The 23,208-nt window shown below is 39.0% G+C and overlaps 2 protein-coding genes across 5 annotated transcripts in view; one reads left to right on the top strand and one right to left on the bottom strand.

Moving 5' to 3' along the window:
- Nucleotides 1-14,341, bottom strand: part of ERCC5 (ERCC excision repair 5, endonuclease) — a 31,582-nt gene extending 17,241 nt beyond the window's left edge. The window contains exons 1-7 of one of the 4 annotated variants that reach the window (XM_088136504.1): nucleotides 14,069-14,341; nucleotides 6,980-7,098; nucleotides 6,317-6,492; nucleotides 2,929-3,044; nucleotides 2,740-2,832; nucleotides 2,546-2,606; nucleotides 700-843 (exon numbers count right to left, since the gene is read on the bottom strand). In XM_088136504.1, the coding sequence (XP_087992630.1) occupies nucleotides 700-843; nucleotides 2,546-2,606; nucleotides 2,740-2,832; nucleotides 2,929-3,044; nucleotides 6,317-6,492; nucleotides 6,980-7,067 (678 nt within the window). In that variant the 5' untranslated portion in view covers nucleotides 7,068-7,098; nucleotides 14,069-14,341. Of the gene's footprint in view, nucleotides 1-699; nucleotides 844-2,545; nucleotides 2,607-2,739; nucleotides 2,833-2,928; nucleotides 3,045-6,276; nucleotides 6,493-6,979; nucleotides 7,099-8,103; nucleotides 8,124-8,491; nucleotides 8,622-14,068 lie in introns of those variants that run through there. The other 3 variants (XM_015889175.3, XM_088136505.1, XM_088136506.1) reach the window with 3 other exon arrangements.
- A 242-nt stretch (nucleotides 14,342-14,583) lies between these two features.
- Nucleotides 14,584-23,208, top strand: part of IPO5 (importin 5) — a 40,690-nt gene continuing 32,065 nt past the window's right edge. Inside the window, exons 1-4 of the mRNA XM_007421298.4 lie at nucleotides 14,584-14,792; nucleotides 18,668-18,748; nucleotides 20,940-21,132; nucleotides 22,071-22,173. Coding sequence (XP_007421360.1) covers nucleotides 14,700-14,792; nucleotides 18,668-18,748; nucleotides 20,940-21,132; nucleotides 22,071-22,173 — 470 coding nt within the window. The 5' untranslated portion in view covers nucleotides 14,584-14,699. The remainder of the gene's footprint in view (nucleotides 14,793-18,667; nucleotides 18,749-20,939; nucleotides 21,133-22,070; nucleotides 22,174-23,208) is intronic.

Here is a 23,208-nt window from a genome sequence, read left to right as displayed (position 1 = left end):
CTTTTGGCTGGTAAAGCTGCTCTTATGAGTTGGGTTCATTGGTTTGACCTCAGGGGTCATAGTTTAGATGGTTAAATGAGATAGGCAGGCATATAAAGTGTGTATCTGTGTGTGTGTGTGTGTGTGTGTGTGTGTGTGAGAGAGAGAGAGAGAGAGAGAGAGAGAGAGAGAGAGAGAGAGAGAGAGAGAGAATATATGGAGCCCTTGGTGCAGGGAGACACCAAAGCTCTTTTTCCTATTAGTTTCACAATTGGTATTTTGACTGTTTTATACTGGGATATTTGGTTTTTAGTTTCTAACAAATCTTAAATATGAAATTAGCTGATTTTATTTATGGAATAGCAAGATAGAAATGTAATAAGGATCTATAGATGAGTAAGCACAAACCCAGAAGTAAAGTACCCAAATAAGGATATCTGCCTACAAGGAAGCTTCATTTATTGTAAAGTCTCAATGAAAGTATCCAAAGATGAAAAGTGATAACAAATGTCCCTATTTCCCAAGGTATTCTCATTCAAGCAGTTACAGTATGAATGTTCCACTGTTGAAATACTGTTAAAACCTGTATACTGACAATTATTACCCAAGTATTTTCAACATTAGTACTTAACAGCGATACAGGGTTGCCTAACAGAGATTCATCAGCTCCAGACAAGGTGCTCTTCTGCTTGAGAAGGTAAAGGAAAGTCTGTCCATTACCTCAGGCATCGTTTCAAATAATGTTCTTCTTCGTTTTGTGAATTCCTTCATGTCAGTGAGGATCTCGTGTTTTATTTCAGGAGGCAAGCTCAAGAAATCTTCTGATTCAACGTCTACAGAACGAGGGTTTTCAAGCAATTCTTCCTTTGCAAAGTAGGAAGTAGGAGTACAAAAACATGAGTTTTGTGAAATGAGTGGCATAAGTTATACACGTAGATTAGGCAAGAAGCATAAAAAGAACCTATCCAAACCTCCTTTACACAGGTTGAAGACACTCACTGGTTTTCTGAAACAAGTAGCAGAAAGTTGTAGGCACACATTAGGAATTTAGTAGATCAGCATTAGAAACGAGTCCACCCAGTGTCAGCTTTTGTCAATAAAGTCCAAAGTATATCTTTGGTATATGGGGGGGAAAGTGACTTGGGATATCTTTAGATTAAATAACATATCTGCTCCTGAAGTTTCCATGAAGGTCTGAGACAAAATTTGCCCTTCTAAGGGCAATTTTTTTTTTTCTATTTTAAGAGGAGAAAAATCAGGCAAACTGTAGGGCTTCTCAGATGCCATGCCAGAGACAAGATGAAAGCATGTATGAGATATAGGGTCCTCCTGCATATTTAAGGGGGAGAAGCCAAGAGACATGGCTTGTTATCCCCAGAATCTGTTAATGTGCTTTGAAATATCAGTTCCTGGAAACAATGCAGGGAGGTGAGTATTGTCCTTACAAATCTTTCCTTATGAGCATCCCAGAAACACCTTCCCATACGACCACTATGGGAAAGCAGGATGCTAGACTAGGATTGGACAACAGGTATAATTAGCAGAAATTATTAGTTAATGAGCTCATTAGAGAGTTAGTATCAAAACCTTGTTCCTCCTGATTCACAGCTCAATCCCTTTTTGTTACTCTATCCTACTCTTATTAATTGCATTATGGAAGTTTTTTTTTTTTTAATCCAGTATTTTATAGATCAAAAGGCTTATGCAGTAGTTCCTTACTTACAGATTGGAAGCATTGCTTCTTTCCTCAAAATTCCTCTCCATTTATGCTATAGCCCCAAATCATGGAGCACAATAAAGTGAAATCGGGACAATGTCCAAAATATAAAGATATTTAAAGGCCATTTTTATTAAACTTCAGATAGCACAATAGCCTATGAAGGTGTCTCTTATGGGGTTAAGCCCCTGCTTCAACTAGACCAGTATTGTCTGCTTTGTCTAGAGTGAACTCCCAATGGTCTTAGGCTAAAATCTGCTGCTTCTAAAATGTGGGACAAATGTAAGAATAGGTGTGTAATCTTCTTCACAAGCCAGAAGCTCCGCTTCAAAATTGAATATGAGAGGGACAAAACTATTTTCAAATTTATTTAAATATAACTAAAGTAAATGTAATTAAATACAGCTAACATGAGTACTCCACATATATAATACTTATCCCCTCATGTCCTATTAAAAGCAACAATTTGGGACCAACTTTTGGAGAGGTCTGGGGGAATCACACTGATGTCATTATGTGCAGAGCAAACAACCAGAATTAAAACAAAGAGCAAACCCTGGCTTCAAATTCTGGCATATTAGAGGAGCTGTAAGCTCCTAGTTCCGATACAAAATTAAACAAATCATGGGGAGAAGTTATTCAGAATTCTGGCTTACTGTGCCATATAAAGTGGTCTAGTGTTTTTAATACTAGGACTGAATTGCAGCGTATGATTTTACTTCATGATCCTTATGAATTGCTGGGAGTCAGGCAGCATATAAATGTATTATTATTATTATTATTATTATTATTATTATTAATTCATTTTGAAAATATTGAAATGTAACATGAAACACATAAAAGTCTTACTTGCAATATTTTCTTCTGGGTCATCCTTTCTTCCCATTCTTTCTCCTCTTCCTCTTCCGAGCTATGCATTAAAAATAAAGGTAGCAATTTGCTAAATGACAAAACTTTTTCCACAGAAAACCAAAGAGTGTTTTGGGCTCTATTGCTTCTTAATGTTTACATAACAATCTAACTTTTGAACTTGTTCCACTCACCTGTTTTTTTTATCTTCTCGTAAGGAACGGAGCACATAAATGTCATCTACTTCTTCTCTTCTTACCTCTGAAAGACTAGGAAATTCAGCATTGCTGGGAATACAAGGATATTTCATGTTAGGGAAAACAAAATTCTTAAAACTGAAAGCTCCCATGGATATTTATACACAGACATGGGTTTGTTCTTGCCTTCTGCCTGCTAAAGCAGTTTTGATTGCTTGTCGTTTCAGGAAGGTTTTCAGAAGCTTCTCCTTAGTTTTCTTTGAATCTGTGGCTGCAGCTTCTTTTCGTTGCCTTCGTTTAGCCTGCAACAGCATTGATTAAAATGCTTTCTAGTCATTATTTTTATTAAAGCATTTATCTCCCACCTTGTAGCTAGAAATGCTGCCCCAACATCTTAGAGATCAAGAAATGTTCCTGTCCTCTCAGAACTTCTGAGTTCCTGTCCTCAGAATTACCACTTAAAACGAAAACATACACACACACAACAGGAAAGGAAAAGGGGCAGGAAGAGTCTAAGTACAAAAGGATATTCAGCTACCAATTCTTAATGATATATGAATCTTGTAATTGCTAGAAGTGATTAGTCTTCTTATCGTACCCAACTGGAGTGGAAACAGCTCAGAGGAAAAGCTCCAAATTAGTGGTGACTTGCCTGAACTAAGGGAGAGACCTGGAATCTTAATGGAATTGCTGCTGGAAGAAGAGGCAAAGCCCAATGAAGCTAACTTCTCCATGGATATTTTCCTAAATTTCTTATTTTTAAATCTTTATTTAAATCTTTATTTCAGTGAATAAATAGATTTATTTATTAGATTTGCAAAGGTCTTTCTTTTTAAAGTATTTCTTACACTGTTGACTCCAGTGCAACTGTGGAATACAACTGTATTGGGCTAGAGGCTTAGATTGAGAGTACCATTCTTTCTGTGCTTCCTTGTATAAAATGGCTTTTCTTCTGTATTCTCTTGCACGGCCTGGCCGAGGAAGGCCTTAGATTTCTAAAAGGAAGCCTCTGAGCTTCTTCCTCCCTCTGCCCCAGCTCATCTTCTGATATAACCTAGTTTAAGAGTATTCTTTCTTCCTTTTAAAAATAGTTTGCCAAGGTCAGCCACCAGCAGCAAGGAGGTGTTTGTTTTGTTTTGCTGGTGCTCTCTCACATTTTGCTAACTGGTAAGTGAGAAGCCTACATAATAAATGCATGTAAGTACAGTAGAAGTATGAGTAATGGTAAAAGAATACAGTGGTACCTCTAGTTACGAACTTAATCCATTCCGTGACTCTGGTTGCAACTCGAGTTGGTCTCAAGTTGAGGTAAATTTTCCCATAGGGTTCAATGTAAATACGGTTAATCCGTTCCGCCCTCCGAATTTGGTCGCACCACAAGGCAAATTTCCCCATAAGGTTCAATGTAAATACGGCTAATCTGCCCTCCGAATTTGGTCGCACCCCGAGGTAAATTTCCCCCATAACGTTCAATGTAAATACGGCTAAGCAGTTCTGAAACATATGCATTTTATTTTAAACCTCAAAAACCTTCCAAACGCCACAAAAACCTTCCAAACGCCACAAAATACACCACAAGCCTCACCGCGATCTCACCCACAAGAAGCCGCGACCACGTGGCAGCAGGGAAAATGGCCGCGGATCCAGTTCGTAAGTAGAGGCAAGTTCGTAAGTAGAGGTAAATTTTTGGGGCCGGAGCTGGTCGTATCTTGAAAATTTCATAAGTAGGGGCGTTTGTAAGTAGAGGTACCACTGTACTACATAAATTTTTAAGCCCGTCCTAGGGATGAGCTTCAGCATAGGCCACCCTAGGAATTGTTCTATCTATTAGACAAAATAATGTGGGGGACCGTCGCCGTTCCTTATAAAAAGGATGCAGTTCCCAGTTGCTGAGGGATGAGAGATACTCCTCTACTGAATGTTGCCATGTTGTGTTTTATTCCTTTGCCTAAAAGTATCCTTTTGCATTGTTTAATCAGTCCTTCCAGTTTCCACCACTATTCACTGTCTTCAAATCTACTGCCTACATTTTGCTGTGGTAAAACACAAATCAATTATTCCAAAATCAGACCATTATTTTCAAGCTCATTTCACATGCTAGCAAGGTTATGCTCAAAATCCTACAAGCTAGGCTTCAGCAATATGTGAACCAAGAACTACCAGATGTACAAGCTGGGTTTCGAAGAGGCAGAGGAACTAGAGATCAAATTGCCAACATTCGCTGGATCATGAAGAAAGCACAAGAGTTCCAGAAAAACATCTACTTCTGCTTCATTGACTATGCAAAAGCCTTTGATTGTGTGGATCACAACAAACTGTGGCAAATTCTTAAAGAGATGGGGGTACCAGACCATCTTACCTGTCTCCTGAGAAATCTATATGCGGGCCAAGAAGCAACAGTTAGAACCGGTCATGGAAGAACTGATTGGTTCAAAATAGGGAAAGGAGTACGACAAGGCTGTATACTGTCACCCTGCTTATTTAACTTATATGCAGAGTACATCATAAGAAATGCCAGGCTGGAAGAGTCACAAGCTGGAATTAAGATTGCAGGGAGAAACATCAACAACCTCAGATATGCAGACGATACCACCCTAATGGCAGAAAGTGAAGAAGAACTAAAGAGCCTCTTGATGAGGGTGAAAGAGGAGAGTGCAAACGCTGGCTTCAAACTCAGTATTAAAAAAACTAAGATCATGGCATCTGGACCCATTAATTCCTGGCAAATAGAAGGGGTAGAAATGGAAGCGGTAACAGACTTCATTTATTTGGGCTCCAAGATCACCGCAGATGGAGACTGCAGCCATGAAGTTAAAAGACATTTGCTCCTTGCGTGGAAAGCTATGGCAAACCTAGACAGCATATTAAAAAGCAGAGGCATCACCTTGCCAACAAAGATCCGCATAATCAAAGCTATGGTTTTTCCAGTAGTAACATATGGCTGTGGGAGCTGGACCATAAAAAAGGCTGAGTGCCGAAGAATTGATGCCTCTGAACTGTGGTGCTGGAGAAGACTCTTAAGAGTCCCCTGGACTGCTAGGAGGTCAAACCAGCCAATCTTAAAGGAAATTAACCCTGACTGCTCATTGGAAGGATTCGTAATGAAGCTCAAGCTCAGATACTTTGGTCACCTAATGCAAAGAGAGGACTCTTTGGAAAAGACCTTGATGCTGGGAAAGATTGAAGGCAAAAGGAGAAGAGGACAGCAGAGGATGAGATGGTTAGATAGCATCACTGAAGCAATGAGCATGAAACTGAGCAAACTCAGGGAGGCAGTGAAGGACAGGAAGGCCTGGCGCAATATGGTTCAAGGGGTCACAGAGAGTCGGACACGACTTAATGACTGAACAACAACATTTTCAAGAGCCAGAGGGAATCAGTGCAACAGTCTGAATCATTAAAAAATAGGATTTTAATTCCAGTCTCTTGTATTCCTCTATTCTGTTCTTGCCACCTTTGCTCAATCCCCTACTCCCTGGTTTCCCTAAACTTGCTTATCTGAAAGTAACACACACTGAACTTAGTAAGGCTTACTTCAATGGAGTTATGAATGGGGTAGCTATGGCAAACATACCAAAGTTTGCCTCTTCAGCAGAGGAGCTTCTCCATCAAAAACAAAAATGGGGCGGATCCGAAAGAAGAGCAGTTTGCAAAGTCGGTGAAATAACGTGAGGAGATGAGCATTATGGATGGAATTCCCATGGCGGTCTCTTGCTCCTTTAACAGCTTGATTCAACCAAATACTGATATCTTAAGAAAGCATTTAAAGGAAGACAACAGAAAAAGTGACACATACAAACAAGCAGTGATCTATTTCAAGCATTTCAATCACTTATGCTTGCATAACCAGCATTTTACAAAACACACTTTATTACAGAAAGCTTATACCATAATAGCTCCCTTAGGTTTGAGATGGTTTTCCTCATTTTGGCACCTCTGGATATGTGAGACCACACCTCCCAGAAGAGCCAGCATAACTATTTCACACTACGAGATTAACATGACTGCTAGGCACCATGTCATGTGTAAGTAGCTAGGAAAAAAAATATTGTGCTGTTAATTTTAGCTGATGTACTAGTTTTCCTGAGATAGTAAAACTAGTACATCAGCCAAAATTAACAAGAAGACTGAAAATAAAATATCGGCTTTCAATATTTATTGATTCCAGAGAAAAATTAGCAATTATACATGTAACCTATAAAAGAGTTCCTAACGAAGCTCAATTTTTTAAGGATACCGACAGCAATAATTTTTCCTTCCAATGTTTCTGGATTTACAGGTCTTCCTGAGCATTCCAATAGCTTCCAAAGCCCTTGAACTCCCATTTTTTGTTAGGTAATATAATGAAAGTTAAATCTGTTGAAAACAATAAAAATATTGGTAACTTATATATTAAATATGACAATTATACCATCTTACTGTATTTGTTAGCTTACAGCTGTAGCTGCAACCTTGCTGGACATTTTACAAATATTTAACTCAGCTTTTTCCAGACCTGTGCCTTCCAAATGGATTGGCTGGTTTCTTCCCCAACCACTAGCTATGCTGAATAGTGGCAATCAGAGTTAGGAATCCCACAGCTGACTGGCACCATTTGGGGAAGGCTGATTTATCTGAACAGTAAATTTAAACAGTAGCTTATTGTTTAAAATGTCATTTTTTGTACCAAATCACTGTGAAGAAAATAGTCAATATTTAGACAGTGAAATCAGTTTAATGCAAAAACCTGGCCAAGGAGAGTCAACCCCCATCATTATGTATAAACCAATGAAACAATAAATAAAACCTTATGAAAGAAAGGAATAATGCTTCATATGTATTGCTTTCCTCATATATATTTATATTGATTTGATTGACCAACAGGCAAGCATAAAACGTTTTAAAGCACAGAAAGAATCTCTGCACCAACTACGATAACAAAATGTACCCACCTCAGGCTGGCAATCACAGCTACATTAGCTAATTAGCATTAATGTTCACATGTAAAAGTAAAATTCTACCAGTTTTAATTTTAAAAATTCACTCTAACTCCATTTCCTCAACAAGGTGGCATCTGACAAGTAGAAAAAGTTCAAACCAGTTACAAAATTGTGGAAGGTTTTGAAGTTTCTTTTTTCTTTTTAATTAATCCTGAATTAGCACTGGTCTGTCCATTATTAATACAGAATTAGCTAAGAGGATGATGCTTTTTTCTAAGGACAAATAAGAGATCTCGCACCATTGAAGCGCTGGTGAGGCAATTTTTCAGATAGTCTTGGAAATACTGTCAAATGTCATTTTGAAGGCCAACCTTTCTCAGTCCCAACTCCAATTATTTTAAGCACCTTGCCTTAACTAAGCAGATATATTCCCCTAACTAACCTGGCTTGCACTTTTCATTTCTCCTCTGTATCAGGTCTCCTGAGACAAATTCCCCACTGCAATTTTCTTCTAGACACAGGGTTTTTGTTTTTATTTTTTGTTATTATTCTGTAAAGCAGGGTTCCTCGACCTTGGCCGCTTGAAGATGTGTGGACTTCAACTCCCAGAATTCTCCAGCCAGCATGGGTGGCTGGGCAATTCTGCGAGTTGAAGTCCACACATTTTCAAGCGGCCAAGGTCGAGGAACCCTGCTGTAAAGTATTATTGGCATTGCGTAATCGCTCCTGCTGCCTTCCTCACTAGTAACCCCGACACCGAAACCAGATTCACACGGGCGAGACTTCTGCTAAAAAGAATTCCCACCACGCAGGGCGAAAAGTCGACGAACCTTAGTTTGAGTAAAGCGAAGAAGATACGCTTCTTGAGTAAAATACGTGAGGAAAAGTAGGACAAAACCACCGGAACCCTAGAAGGGGCAGGGAAGAGTGCTCGAAAACAAAGCGCCGCTCATCCAGCCAGCGCCATGTTATGACGTCAGAAATGTGACGTATTCACTGCGCTTCCTGCTGGGAGATGTAGTTCTGACAGAGCGGCTGCTAATTAATCGGGACGTGAAACGAACGTGTACTGTAGTGCCAGCTTTGCAACCGCAAGCGGAACTGTAATTTCTTCTTTCTTTCCTGTGCTGCTCCTTAACGCCGAAGGAAGAATTTTGCTACGAGAAACTAGGATGGAAAAAGCGGCTAGGATGAATCTGTGTGCCTGTGTGCACACGTTCAGAGACACACGCACATTTACCGTGCCCAGAAATAAAGGTAGACCTCCAGACAGTTTCTTGGCAGAAACACGAGGTCATTTGTCGCTGCCTTCTTCCGATAAGTTTTTTTCGACTTCCCATTCGAGCCCAAGCGTTTTCTGAGTTCTCCCATTCAAATCCTCACCGGCTTTGTCCTGCTCAAGTTTTTTAAGATCAGCCAAGCTCGCGTAACAAGCCGTAACGAACTCACGGTTTACTCCTCGGCAAATATTGTGAAGGTTGCGCTGTGCATTCCTTGTATCCCCCACCCCCCCGCATTCCTAAACTATTATCGGAGAGTGGAATGCTAAGGCTAAACAAAAACTAGAATCAGATGAGGACAAGATTTTTTTTCAACTCTTTCACTCCGTTGCTTAAAATTTAAAAACCGAAACGTTGCTGTCGTTTAAGTTTGAAATCGTAATATGAAAACCTCCCTCTTCCATAACCATTTAATAAATATAATAAAATGGCTATCTCAGGGTAATGTTGACTTTTACCAACAGATGGCACTAAGCATTTGCGAAAACTTTACTCAGGCGACTACTGCATTAAATACGCATAGCTGAAATTCTATATAGCGTTGGGGGAAAGCATGAAATCAAATGCATGCATTAAAATATGGATGTGGGAGTTTTCTTCATTATATTTTGAAAGATCTTGGATTAGTGTGTATACCAATCATTGCATTTATTGTTGGGAAGAAGCAATGTCAAGAATCTTGAAGAAACTATTTAGGTTTGTATGAACTTACTATCATTACTATCATTTTATGAACTTGCTATCATTCATCTATATAATTACTGGAAATAACATTATTCAATTTGCCTTCTATAAACCTCTTTTTGAATGCAAGCAACTAGTGCCAACCCACTACCTATGCCAATGTTTTGAATCACCCTCATTTGTAAACCCATTCTGATACACTATGTTCACATTTTGTCAACTGCTTTTTTAAAGAACTACTAACACTTCTCCACACATCTAATTGTTGGACTAGAAAGTCTGTGCACATAAAAACTTTAGTGACTATCAGACATTACATTTAGCCTGAAGCAAATAAATTCTATTTTTAGATGCAATTTCATTTATCAGAAAATTGTCATGACAAATACGTTATAAAATAAACAGAAAGGCTTTTTAACTACCAAACTAACTTGCACTTTAAAGACCTTGGTAGAAAAGTTAGTAGTTGTCGGTCCCTCTTAAAAGATTACTTATTAATTCAAACACGTCAGTAATCTTAAACAGATGGAGGCTTAATCATAAAAGTTTAGGCATAGCAAACACCCATAAAATAATGCATGATTAACAATGGATAACTAACTATTGCAATGACATGTTAAGTAGCCTAATGCCTACAAAAGCTACTTCTGCCAAATGCCCTTAATCTCTTAGCTGCAGATACACTTCCATCCTTTGCTATCTTTCTGTAGCCTTGGAATCAAGATCACTCTGTTTTAAAACAAAGATTAAGCAAGGGCGAAGCTGGGCCAAGAACTGCTCACTCCCCTTAATAATTGTTTATGTGGTACCTTGTTAATTAGGTTGAATATTAAGACTTTTATAATCAACAACACTGTCATGGTTATGACCATAAGATGAAGTTTAGAACAGTTAGGCTTAAGCTCCTTCCAACTACAAAAAGGGTGTGTTCCCAAAATGCTTTTGGGCTTCAGCAGTGTTAGAAAGTTGTCACTTGAGTCTCCAACATGGGTTCTTAACGTGATATCCACAGATCGCTTGAGGGTCTATGAACTTTTGTCCATGGGGAAAAACTTACAACTTTATTTCCACCAACCACTAACTAAAATTTAGTTTTTCGTTCAATAATGTATGTAACAAAGTAATTCATGACTTCTAGACTCCAAAAACATTTAACATCCACAAATCTCATGACCTACAATTATTATACCTTAAAAAGGGTATTGTCTTGTTACCAATTTAATGGATTAATAAAGCATTTACATTACTAGATTACGTATTTGTTATTTTCAGTATTTGGATAACTGTTTTTGAGCATAATTGGTTTACATATACAGTGGTACCTCGGGTCATGAACGCTTCTGTTCACGACCAATTCGGGTCACGAACAGCACCGTTTGCAAAATTTTGCTTCTGTTCACAAACTCCGCATCAGGTGACGAACAGGATCCGCAGCCATTTTCCCTGCCATGACACGTGGTCATGGCTTCCTGTAGGGAGGGGGACTCTCCCTCCAAACAATAACCGCCTCCCCACCCGCCTTCCTGTCCTCCATGCCTCAAGCAAGGTTAGCGTTCTCTCTCTTCATAGTGTACTGTACTGTGTCATATTTTTGTGGTTTAAAAAAAAAATACATATGGTTCAGAACGGATTAACCATATTTACATTGAACCTTATGGGAAAATTTGATTTGGTTGGCGACCAAATTCGTAGGGGTCAGAACGGATTAACCGTATTTACATTGAACCTTATGGGAAAATTTGATTCAGGTCGCAACCAATTCGGAACGAATTAGGTTCGTGACCCAAGGTACCACTGTATGTATTTTATGTTATGCATTTAAATACATTTTTCTGAGAAGGGGTCCATAGGTTTCACCAGAGTCTCAAAGAGGTCCATGGCACAGAAAGATTAAGAAGACCTGCTCTGCAACTGCTTTGGTTCAACACCTGCTCTAGACAAAACCCTGATGAAAGTTTCACAGCACTGGAGCAGTTCCCTAGTTTCCTATAAGGAAAAATGGCCCTGTTGTTTCATAACCTGCTTCTAAGATTTCTTCCCACACCACCACTCTCAGAAGCCAAGATGCCAGATTGCCTCAACTTCATCCCCGTCCTTTTCTTTTGAACAGAGAAGTGGCTCTACCAGACTCACCAAATTAATTAACATTATAATACTTGTGTAACTTTAAATACTTTCATGGCTAGAATTAGAAATGTTAAGCAGGGTACTAATGCTGGTTAACGAGTCTCTTCCACACAGCTACTGTTCACCTTCCCTCACTATACTGGCCAGAACAACCTCCATTGGCCAGTAGAGAAACACCCAAGACAGAAGGCAATTGGTACCCTGCTCCCAACCTCACTATTCATCTCAACATGTTAAGATTTTGGAGAGAAAAAAGCAAACTGACTGTGAAGTGAGGCAGTCTTTTGCTTTGAATAATTTTGTTATAATCAGTTATATAATAATTATTGCTGAATTATCATTCATGCTGATTAGTCAGCATGGAATTACTTTAAATATTTTGCCAATTATTTAAATTACATTTTTGGAAAGCGCATAATACTGGGAGAAGATGGTTGCTTCTGCCATGTATCAGTACATCCTACATTTTCCTTCTTTGTGCAATTCCATTTTACAGGAAAATAATATATCAATACTTGTAATCCTGAAATTCAGTTTCAAATGGTTCAATTTCTGAAGTTTATTCACACATTTTAGGGTTAGACAAAATGCTGCTCATCATTCGCTCATGTACCATTCACAGAGTGCAAACATCGGCAGGAAAACCTCTGCAAATCTCTCTTTAACTACTGTCTTCCATTGGGAAGCAAATGCAACCCTCCCTCCATATTGAATGTGCAGACAAGCCCACATAACAGTGTCAGCAGGGGAAGAAATACCCATAGCACTCATACAGTAATAATGCCTCATCAAATTTAACATGGGCCTGAAAGAATTTAGGATCTGTCTGGCTTTCAAGATTCACTTTTTTCAATTTTTTTTGTAAAACTGGTTTCATTTCAACAGCATTTTCAGATAAGTACACTAGCTGTGAGTTAAGTTACCTTGATTTTCAAGTTCCATTGGTTTCTGGAGGATGTGGGGGTCTTGTACAACCAATAGCATGCCTGAGTCTATTTTTTACCCTGATTATTTTCAGATTGACATCTTTTTTTCTTTTGATAGTTACACGCAGAAGCCCAGTTCCATGTGGTTTTCAACAATTTCAAATGTAACATCGGGGGTTGTGCAATGGTGAATAGAATGTGAAGGATGTGTTTTTTATTCTATGGTTTTTATATTTATAAGGTGCACTGGGGATGGCATTTAATTTCGTTGTATGAGGTACAATTACAATAAAGTTTACTTATTACTATTACAGCATGCTGGTTGGTATCCTGCACATAATGAAAGCTTTTGAGCAAACAATTCAGTTCCATCACTTTTCTATGTTCATGTCTATATTTTAATATGTTTTAACAGACATATGCTGCCAGACTGGCTAATGTATCATACATTACTGATCAGTATAATTCAATGATTTTGGCTAATCTCACTCAAGTATTTGCTACACAGATCATCACTGTTCAATCATTTCTCAAGTTCAACTAGTATTTAACCTCACTGTTATTCACATTTTGTAGTGACACAGATTTTTCAGAATTAAAACCCAGGACTGGCCTGATTTTTATGACTGAAAACATTTACATGTCAATTACTCCTTTAATGCCATTTTAACTGCCCCATCTTCCTTCTTCTCTTTGATCCTGTGATTCACAGACTGTAGCATGTATTCAGCTGCTGCAGAAAAAAAATCTTTTGAGTTGAGTTTTTTTCCCCCAAAAATAATACAATGGTTTCTCCACTTCAAAGATTCTTGCTTGCATCTCTACTTATTCTTCCTTTCACACATACTGTACCTGTTTTGTATTCATTCATTCAACCATCCATTCTGCACAGTATTGGAAACAAGTTTCATAAGCAAAATTGAGAGTAAGGAGTCCTTAAAATTAGGTACCTCATTTTAAACATGGTTACAAACTTAACTCTGTCCCTAACACAGCTGGCTATAATTGCTAAATAGCATTACTTCCAGTTCATTGCTTGCTGTGCCATGCCAGATACCTGTTAACTAAGGAGAGATAATTACGGGAGAGGGAAGATCAGTAGTTGCACACCCATACACACGCAGCCTCAGTCACGAGGCACGTGCACATGCTGAAATATTTTACTGTATACATTTCTATTCAAAAGTACAGTATCCATTTCAATCAATGAGAAACGCTCTAGGGAATTTCATTCCCCGACTTGGAGTCATCCGGATGCGTCGAGATATGAAACTGGAGAGGATTAGGCCACGCGGGTCCTGCCTGACGCGGCCGCTCAGCCCACCCGGGGCGCCCAGATTGGGAACGACGGGCCTTGGCACAGGATTCCCGCAGCAAAAAGGCGCCTCACCTTCATCCCTTTCAAAGGACGCGCGCCCCCACCAAGCAACGTGGGAACCGGCTCCCCGAGTCACCATTTCGGCAAAAGGGGCCGGGACACGCTTTATCGAGGGCTGGTCCTGGGTGAGAGGTAGCGAAAGAGCACCCGAGCCGCGCCGGGAAACCTCTGCGGCTCCCCGTGAGGTCACCCACGGTCGCGGACCTCGCTCTGCCCCGCCGCTCCCTTCCCAGCCGGTGTTTTTCCCGCCATCCCGAGCGCGGCTGCCACAGTCCCCCCTCCCCCCGCCTCCAGCGGAGGCCCTCCCAATACCAGCACCTCCCCCAGCCGCCACTGCCCGCTAGAAAAAGGCGCTGGAGTAACCTGGGGAGGAAGGGAAATGACCTCACAATGGGGCCTTCCCGCCCAATCATAAAGCCCCTGTTTTGGCCGCCCAATCCAAGCACTGTCGCGCCGGCCCGAGCCAATGAGCGCGCGGCATTCCGGCACCGGCAGGAGGGGTTTGGCTGGCCAGGAGGGAGGAGAGAGGCTCCCAAGAGCGCGGCGGTGGCGGCGGCGGCTCCGCCTTCCTGTGGTCGGTGCGCGGCCTGGCGTCCCCTTCTCCCTCCTCCCCGCCCGGCTGGCCCCTCTCTCTTCGGCAGCCATGGCGGCGGCAGCGGAGCAGGAACAGCAGCAGTTCTATCTCCTTCTCGGCAACCTGCTCAGCCCGGACAACGTCGTCCGCAAACAAGCCGAGGTGAGTCGCGCATTCGCGTGGCTCCGTTCACCCGTCCTCTCCTCTGGCCCCGCCACGCACGAGGTTCCGCTCCCGGCCTTGCCTGTCAGCGGTGGCCGCCCTCCGCGTTGTGGAGGGCCTCGGCTGGGCCCACGTGCTCCGGTCAAGCCGGCGGCCGTTACAGCCGTTGGCCGGGAACGAGAGCAGAGCTCGGAGCGGAGAGGCCAGCTGCCCCTTCTTCCTTCTCTGTCGGTGTCCTGCTGCTCTCCTTCGCCCACCCTCGACTCCGGTGCCCCGTTCGCACGCTCGCTCTCCCACCAACGGACCCGCAGGGGCTTTCCCTCTGTCAGGAATGGGGTTTCCACTCATCCGCTCGCCTTTCCTTTCGCCGCGGAGCCGGCTTCTCCCCTGCTCGGTCCGCATTTTCCCTGCCGGCGGTGCCTTTCCTCAGCCCTTGCTGCTGTCGTGGCCCCCTTCCTCTGCCATACGTGATGCCTCACTTTCGGTCCTGACCCTTTGGACTAGAGCAGCTACGACCTCCACCAACTCTTTATCAAGTGCAGGAGGAACCCATAGAGAGTCACTTCTTTTTTTCTACTCCCTCATCCGAGTTTCTCTATTCCCACCACCCTCTCCCTAGTTGGGGTGAATGAGAATGATACTGTAAGTGGAAGAGCTTAGGGTTGCAGTTGATGAGTAATTAAATAGAAGTGATAAGTTAAGTAATGCATACACATGAGGGAAACTCCTCGTAGGCCGCACAATTGATCTCTGTTTCAACAGTGCGGATCATTGTGTGCTGGGCTTGGAAATGCTAAGGAAGTGAGGAATCAGAACTGGTCTGTTTGCTCTGTCCTCTTGAGTCTCCAATGTACGATACTCACAGAAGAATGAGCATTGTGACTGTGGTTAAGTTCATTTGCTGTAGGAGTTGTCGGTAGAAAACATAGGGAGATATTTCAGCTCCCCAGAATATTCTGAGCTCAAGGTGCTGGACTTGAATAAAGGAATTATGGAGATGGATTTCATTAAGAACTAGCTGAACTGAAAATTAAATAGAAGGGTAATACTATTTCCCGTAGATTAGATTTGAAATCAGGGGTTTTTTTCACAGTGCAAGAATATGTTATACCTAATTGCTTTGTAATTCTGTTTTGTTCTGAATAGTTTCTATCTTTTCATTATTAGTTAAAATTCTAAACTAGAGGATTTCTCTATAATTAGTAAACAAGAATAATATTTTCTTCCCACCTGTAAGGCTACTTTACATTCTTAGTGGGGAATCTTTGTCCCGTGAAATAAATGCCAGTGTCTGGTTTAGTGTTTTCTCATTGTATGGCTGTAGCTGGGCTTTTATCATTTACATCACTTGAGTGATCAGCAGAGTTCAGCACATTCTTTCATTATGAATAGTTGTACAAAAAGCTGTCCTCAGTACCATAATGTAAAACAATACGGTCTGATTATTTTTCTGGATCTGAAATAGGCATCCTTCATTCAGAGTCAAAATTCTGCACATCATTGCAGTCAATTTAAGTACTGTGGATGGCAAGTCTGCTGAAAGTTAGACAAAAGAAGAGGCAAATAGGAAAAAAAAAGTTCTTTGAGTTACAATTAGTGTGACCAAATTTTAAGGAGCTCTGTGAAAGAAGTTGCAGAAAAAGGCATATTACTTGTACATGAATAAGATGACAGCTGACAAACATAAATATTGCCTAATTGTGATATCCTAATTCTACTGTGGCAGCTTATATAGTACTTCCATATTCTGAGTACTATATCTGAACAATTAAATGTTAGGTACAGAAAGTAGAGGACTGTTGCCTAGATGCGCTTGAGTTTCCAGAATCATTGTCTGTATAGATCCTAATCATTATCTCATAGTTCTAAGCAACATTGGAGGACATCACTGTAGTAAAATCCTGAAAGCCCAGATTAATAAAGACTTTCATGTCATATGAATAGGAATATCAGTATGCTGACCATCCATGCATGTTAGGGGAAGGGAGAATCTTGTCTTTTTAGCAGTGAGAGATGATCCAGTTAGTACCATTAGTGCAAGGTTGTGGCTGTCAGTGCAGGTTACTGACATTATAGACTCCACACAGTAATGATGCTTTTATAAGATATTGGCTGGAGCACCATCCACTAGCATTTGCCCCTTATGCCATGTAGCAGTTTAATGCATATTCACAGACTTTATTAAAGCACTTACATCTATAAGGAATGAGATCTTGATTGCATTTATATAACTTATCAAGACTACCATATTGATGAGAGTTGGGAGCATCTACCTTTAAAATTTGGTAAAAAAAAAATCAGCTGTTTAGAAAAGCTAATCTGGCATGTCTGGAATCTTTGCAAGCTGTGCACCTCTAATTCACCTGAAGTAAGAAATTTAAGCAATCATTTCTAACCACTTTAACCATTATGGTAGTTTCTTGATTAATCTACTCATGGCTTTTAAGCTTTACCTGCCAGAACTCCACAAGATCCTGCTGCCAAAATGCAGCTGTAAACTTCCAAATAAAGGCAGTATGGTTTTTTTCTTTTAATAGCTTTTGGTTAGAAATAAAACAGTTGTATTGAGCCTATAATGAAATCAAAACACTGCCACTGTCCGGTGATATTCAAGGTGCTGGCTATCACTTCATGACATAAGGCCTGGTTATTTGAGGGACCATCTGTGCCCCATAGTTTCTGCCTGTCCCACATAATCTGACAGAGTCACCATGCTCCAAATCTCATTATTTAAACAACGTCACCTGGCAGGACTCAGAAGTGGGCCTTCTCTCTCATGGCATCTACCCTCTGGAGCACCATTCCTCCTGGTGTTCACACAGCTCCCACCCTGGCCTTATTTAAATGAGCCCTTCAAAATCTAACCCTAAGCCCTAGGCCAGAGTGGGTGATGAACCCCTTACGTGATGTTTTGATTTTTTTTTAATGGTTGTTGCTTTTTTTCTGAACTTTCTCATTTTGATTATGTATTTTCATTTTTTAAAAAAGTTATTGTTTTGTCTTGTAAGTTGCCCAGAGTTGTAATAGATTAAGGTGACCTATAAATGCCATAAATAAATAAATAAACAAACAAGTTATATCATTGCTATATCCAATGTGGCTTTCAGTGGCTGAAAAAAATTAAATTGCAGTCTCTGGATGGCAAATGGATGGATTCCCACTCATGTTCCAAGTAGCTGGAAGAATAATAGACAACACTTCATAGCACATCAGTGCCAGAACATTTGGCAACCTATTAACCTCTAGATAGCTTGGGCTATTTCCCATAATCTGTAACCATTGGCCCTGATGTGTTGAGCTTACAGATTTATTATCCAGATCATCTGAAGATCACCAGGTTGGCTACCATTGTGACATATAAGTAATCATGTTGGTAATATGGTGTTCATGTATTAAAAAGGTAAAATTTGTTTTAAACTGTCCTAGGAAGAAAAAATAGGATTAAATAAATGGAAATAAAGTTATAGTTGCTTTTAACTAGCTGCTATACATTTTCATGTGTTTTATTAACAGGATGTTTGAGAGGGAGAAAAAGGCTGAATCTACCTGAGGAAAATCTATATATTTTCTTCTCTGAAGCAGAAGAAAACCTTTGGATGTCTGTCTTCATATGCTTTAAAATACAAGTTTATGTAAATTAAGGGTTCCTTTCATATTTACAGTAGTTTCTCTGCTGTTTGTTATTGTGAGGTACTGTATCTTGCACAGAATAGTACTTCATATACTCCTATTGTTTTGAGTAAAGTAACTACTTCTGTTGTAGATTTTTAGTAAATATTAAACAATCGTCTACTTAGAGCATATCAAGTGGCTATTAAGTCTTGATGCCTCATATTTTTTTAATGCTAGCCTGATTCTGATCTTTTCTTTTTTAGGAAACATATGAGAACATACCAGGCCAGTCTAAGATTACGTTCCTTCTACAAGCTGTCAGGAATACTACCGTTGCCGAAGAGGTATTTTTCAGTCTAAGAAACTTAAAAGAATTACAGGAATGTTTTATGTTGTAAAACATGATTTTGTGATTGTGACTCATATTGTCATAGCAGCTAAGGTGGAGTATATTACTAACGCTACAACTATGTTAAAGAAAAAATGGTCAGGAAATTGCATCATTAGTGTTCACTACTCGTGTATTGCTAAACTCTAACTCGTCACATGTATAGATTAGAAGCTTTCATTCCCAGTTTTATGGCAAATCAGTGTTTTATATTTTGACCGTATACTTATAAAGTTAATAAATTCTCTGGATTTCAACTTTCTTTTCATGAACAGAACATGGCTTTCCTGCTTTCTCTCTGTGGCCCTCTGTACTTCCTGAAAACCCATTGCTGTGAAAAGGGATGAGGTTAGGAAGTCTCTTGGGAATGGTTTTCAACAGGGTGCAAGGGCTTTGAGATATAGGAGACAAATATAAAATGTTACATTCTTTACTTGAATGAAGAAGCACTCTGAGCTCTAAGTCTGATTACAGTGAATTTCAGTCTTAGTATTTCTTCTCATAATCATCTTAAATAGCTCTTTGAACTTAGCAGAGAAGAGAGGAGGTAGCATTTGTATGAGATGCAGATAGAAAGCAATTTAAAATAATGAGCATCTCTGTTAAGGCTTTAACGAAATTTGGGGTATAAAATACATCATAGATTTCTTTCAGAGATAATGATCTGGTATGAGTGGCAGCAAGGAGAGGAATCTGTTAATCTGTCATTCTTGTTTGTACTATATCATGTCATGCTAAACAGTATTTAGGAAATACAAGAAAATGTATTTGGTAAGAGTTCATTTAAAAAGGATATTTCTACAAATTGTACATGCAACTGTTTATTACACAAAGTGTTCAATAACAAATTTAAGAATAATCATAGAAAATTTGATCAGAAAAATAAGTTAATACATGTAACACAGAAATGGACCATGTGTGTTAAAGGAGTTTCTTACCATACCCTTTTGCATTGTTTGTTATAGATTACAAGTAGTCCCCAGTTTAAGAACCAATTCTATTCCCAAAGTCTGTCCTTAAGTCAAATTTATATAATACTGTATAAGTAGTGTTGTGTAATAAACCACTGTGTATTTAACTCGAATTTTGCTGCAGTAGGCTCCATTCTTACCTATGGGTTGTCCATCCTGGGCATTCTTAACTACCTGTATAGTGTGGCTTTTCCTTGCTTATTTAGCAACTAATACTAGAGAGATACAAATAAATAATAGTGGTTTAAGTGATAGGTGTGTGTAAATTAAACATAGTTTGACATATAATGTACTCAATAGTATAGTGAATAGGTTGTCACATCTTCTCTTTGTCACCCCTCAGTTGCTTTTGGAAGAACACATACAAGAGTACACGACACTATTATGATAATTTCTATATACTACAGGTGGAGATTGTTAATCAGTTCTCCATACTTCTCATTTTTGTGATCTTTAAAGCAATAGTCCATTATGTTTATATTTTGGTTGTTTATTTGGTAGGATTACATGTTAACTGTCTCTTCTTTCCCTGTCCCTATAACTTACTATAATGTTTTAAGTTTAACTGAGAGACTGTTGTCTAATTGTAGGCCTTGTGCAGACATGTATTTAGCATTTACTGATTATAACAGAACTGAAGATTGACATCTGAGTTAAAATAGCTGATATTTATATTGTTATAGCTGTGATTGGTATATTTTTATTGACACCTGGGATTGAATGATTCTTACTCAAATTTTTAGCTCTGGAGCTATAATTTTACTTCCTTTGCATTTCTTCAAATACTAAGTCACTCGGTTATTTTAAAATAACACACCTTATTCCTTCCCATTAATGTGATGGTTTGTACATTGTTCAGAAGTCATGTTTATATTTTAATGTATAATAGAAAGTCATTCCTTAATTTATTTACTACATGCTTCTTAGTTCATAGTTCTTTTGCTATAGAGTCAGTTACTTTGTTTAGAACTTATATCAGCTATGGAGTGAAATATTTGAGGGGGGTGGAATAACTAAAGATACCAAAAATAGATCAGCCAAGTCAGCACTTTGGCTCAGCTTCTAAATTTTTACACATGGAAGAAAAATGTCCTTACAAAAAACAGCACTATGTTGTATTGTATTGGGTTTTTTGTTTTTACTAGAAAACAGTTTAATATGTATGTGTCTTAACAGGCTAGACAAATGGCTGCTGTGCTTCTACGGAGACTTTTGTCAGCTTCTTTTGAGGAAGTTTATCCAACATTACCCTCTGAAGTCCAGACTGCCATCAAAAGCGAACTCCTTGTGATTATTCAGTTGGAAACACAATCCAGTATGAGGAGAAAAATCTGTGATATTGTAGCCGAACTGGCCAGGAACCTAATAGGTATAAAATCTATATTATTTTGGTACAGAATGCATAAAATAAGAATTTTTTGGCTGACATGATAGTTGGGAGAAACATTGTATAGAAAAAGTTCCTTTTCAGTGTCTGCAGCAAGGTTCATAGATTGTGCTAAGTCATAATAGGGCTCACTTGTCTTTATTAGCATGCTGTGTAAGCCCAGTCAATTGTGGTTTACTGATTAAAACATAATTAAGCCATGGCATAGTATAAGCTTGTTCAATAAAGCATGGTTAAGCCATGACATAGTATCTGTCTGAGCCAGGAATGTATATTTTCCTTGTACTCTCTGTCATGCTTTGGCTCCATTATTGGCTTTGAAATGAAGATAAAACTTTTAAATAATATGATTAAACATCTACCACTTTAAATATGCATTTTCATATTTAGAAATATTATCTTTAGATATGCTGCGCAAGCCTTGAGGAGTGTAGCAATCCACAACCTTATGTGATCTCTGTGCAGCCTTTTCTGTTTGACATTAGTGAGTATGGCATCTCTGCACGTAACTTTTCTGCATTGGTGGAATGATCTCTTCTGAAATAATGGGGTATTCACTCAGATGTCTACTTTTTAATTTAGCATTTTGATTTAGCGAAACAGTATGCAACCACTGTATTTTCTGTATTATTGCTTCATGGGCGCTTTACTTACTCTCTTCCATTTGCTTTTTCCGACAGCCAGTATAAGGTCAGTTGAAATTCTAAGTGTAAGGGTGGAGGCTAAGGTGCAACAGTTGCAGATTTTCTAAGCGTTGTGGAATTTTTGTAAATACTTCTGATGACCATGCTAGGATATGAGAAAGTCCAATATGCATCAGACTTCATTGGTCTAATTTGATTAAGTGCTGTGTTTTCCATTTTATTTTAATTTAATTTACAAGCTGTATATCTTAAATGTTAATTTTCTTTCTTGCTTAGATGAAGATGGCAATAACCAGTGGCCAGAAGGTCTGAAGTTCTTGTTTGACTCAGTCAGCTCTCAAAACGTGGGACTACGTGAAGCTGCTCTACATATCTTTTGGTATATGGTTGTTCTTAAATGCTTCATGAGGCCTTTGTATGTTCCAATATAAACTGTGAAACAAGGAAGGGTTGTCAGATTGTTTAAAGAGCTTGTAGTCTTTTTGGACTACAAATATCCCAAGCAAAGTAGGGATATTTATAATATACATTTGTTTCTTATTCTTCACTACCCACGTAATCTTGGCAGGAACAACTTCTGTGTCAAGGAGGTTTTAAGGTATTTTGATAAAACATTATCAATGAAGATTAGTATTTTTTAAGAACAACTGATAAAAAAAGAAACCGAAACAGAGCTAAAAATATTAAATTCTAACAATAATCCATTTTAAAATCAGAAAATGTAGAGATGGTAGAATTGTGAAGAAATATTACTATACAAAAAGGTACTTTTTGTATAGTAATATCTGTGTGATATTATGTGATAATGTGCATTATATGTGATATATGCATTATCACACAGATAATGCATCTGAACAAAGCTTGTTCAAGCCCATCACTTCTGGGCATGTACACTCCCATGAGTATTATCTTCATTTTATATTTTTTTAAAAATATAAATAGTAAAGATGGGCATTTCCCAACCAGATTTTTTAAAAATCTGGTTTATGATCATATGTGGACTCTTAGCTAATCTCTTGCTTGGCCTTCTCTGCCGATTTAGTACAGAACTTTGTGTTCCAGAACTTAGTGTTCCAGTGAATCCTAGAAAGTTTATAATCCAGTCAAAATGTTGATTCATCTAGATAAAATGGCAAAAGATTATTTCACATTATATTAAGAATGAAAAGTTCATGAGTAAAACGGTGGGGAGAGTCTGATGTGCCACTTGTTTAGTTGGGAAATGCCCATCTTTACTATTTTTAATGAATAATTAGTGCAAAATTTATATCTTGATTAGTCTTTCATATATAGTACTGGATTGCTTCTCAGCAGGGATGCACTTCAGGTCATAGAACTGCAGAACATTATGGTTTAGAATATTTTTCTTAACATATTTTAGTCCATTTTTTAAAAAAATAATAGGAGATAAGAT

The sequence above is a fragment of the Python bivittatus genome, unplaced genomic scaffold (assembly GCF_059951505.1).
Source record: "Python bivittatus isolate LINGU-HERP-01145 unplaced genomic scaffold, Pbiv_v1 ctg000060_np1212, whole genome shotgun sequence".
NCBI lineage: Eukaryota > Metazoa > Chordata > Lepidosauria > Squamata > Pythonidae > Python > Python bivittatus.
Note: the sequence above shows the minus strand (reverse complement) of the source record. Positions and strands in the feature narration are given on the sequence as shown.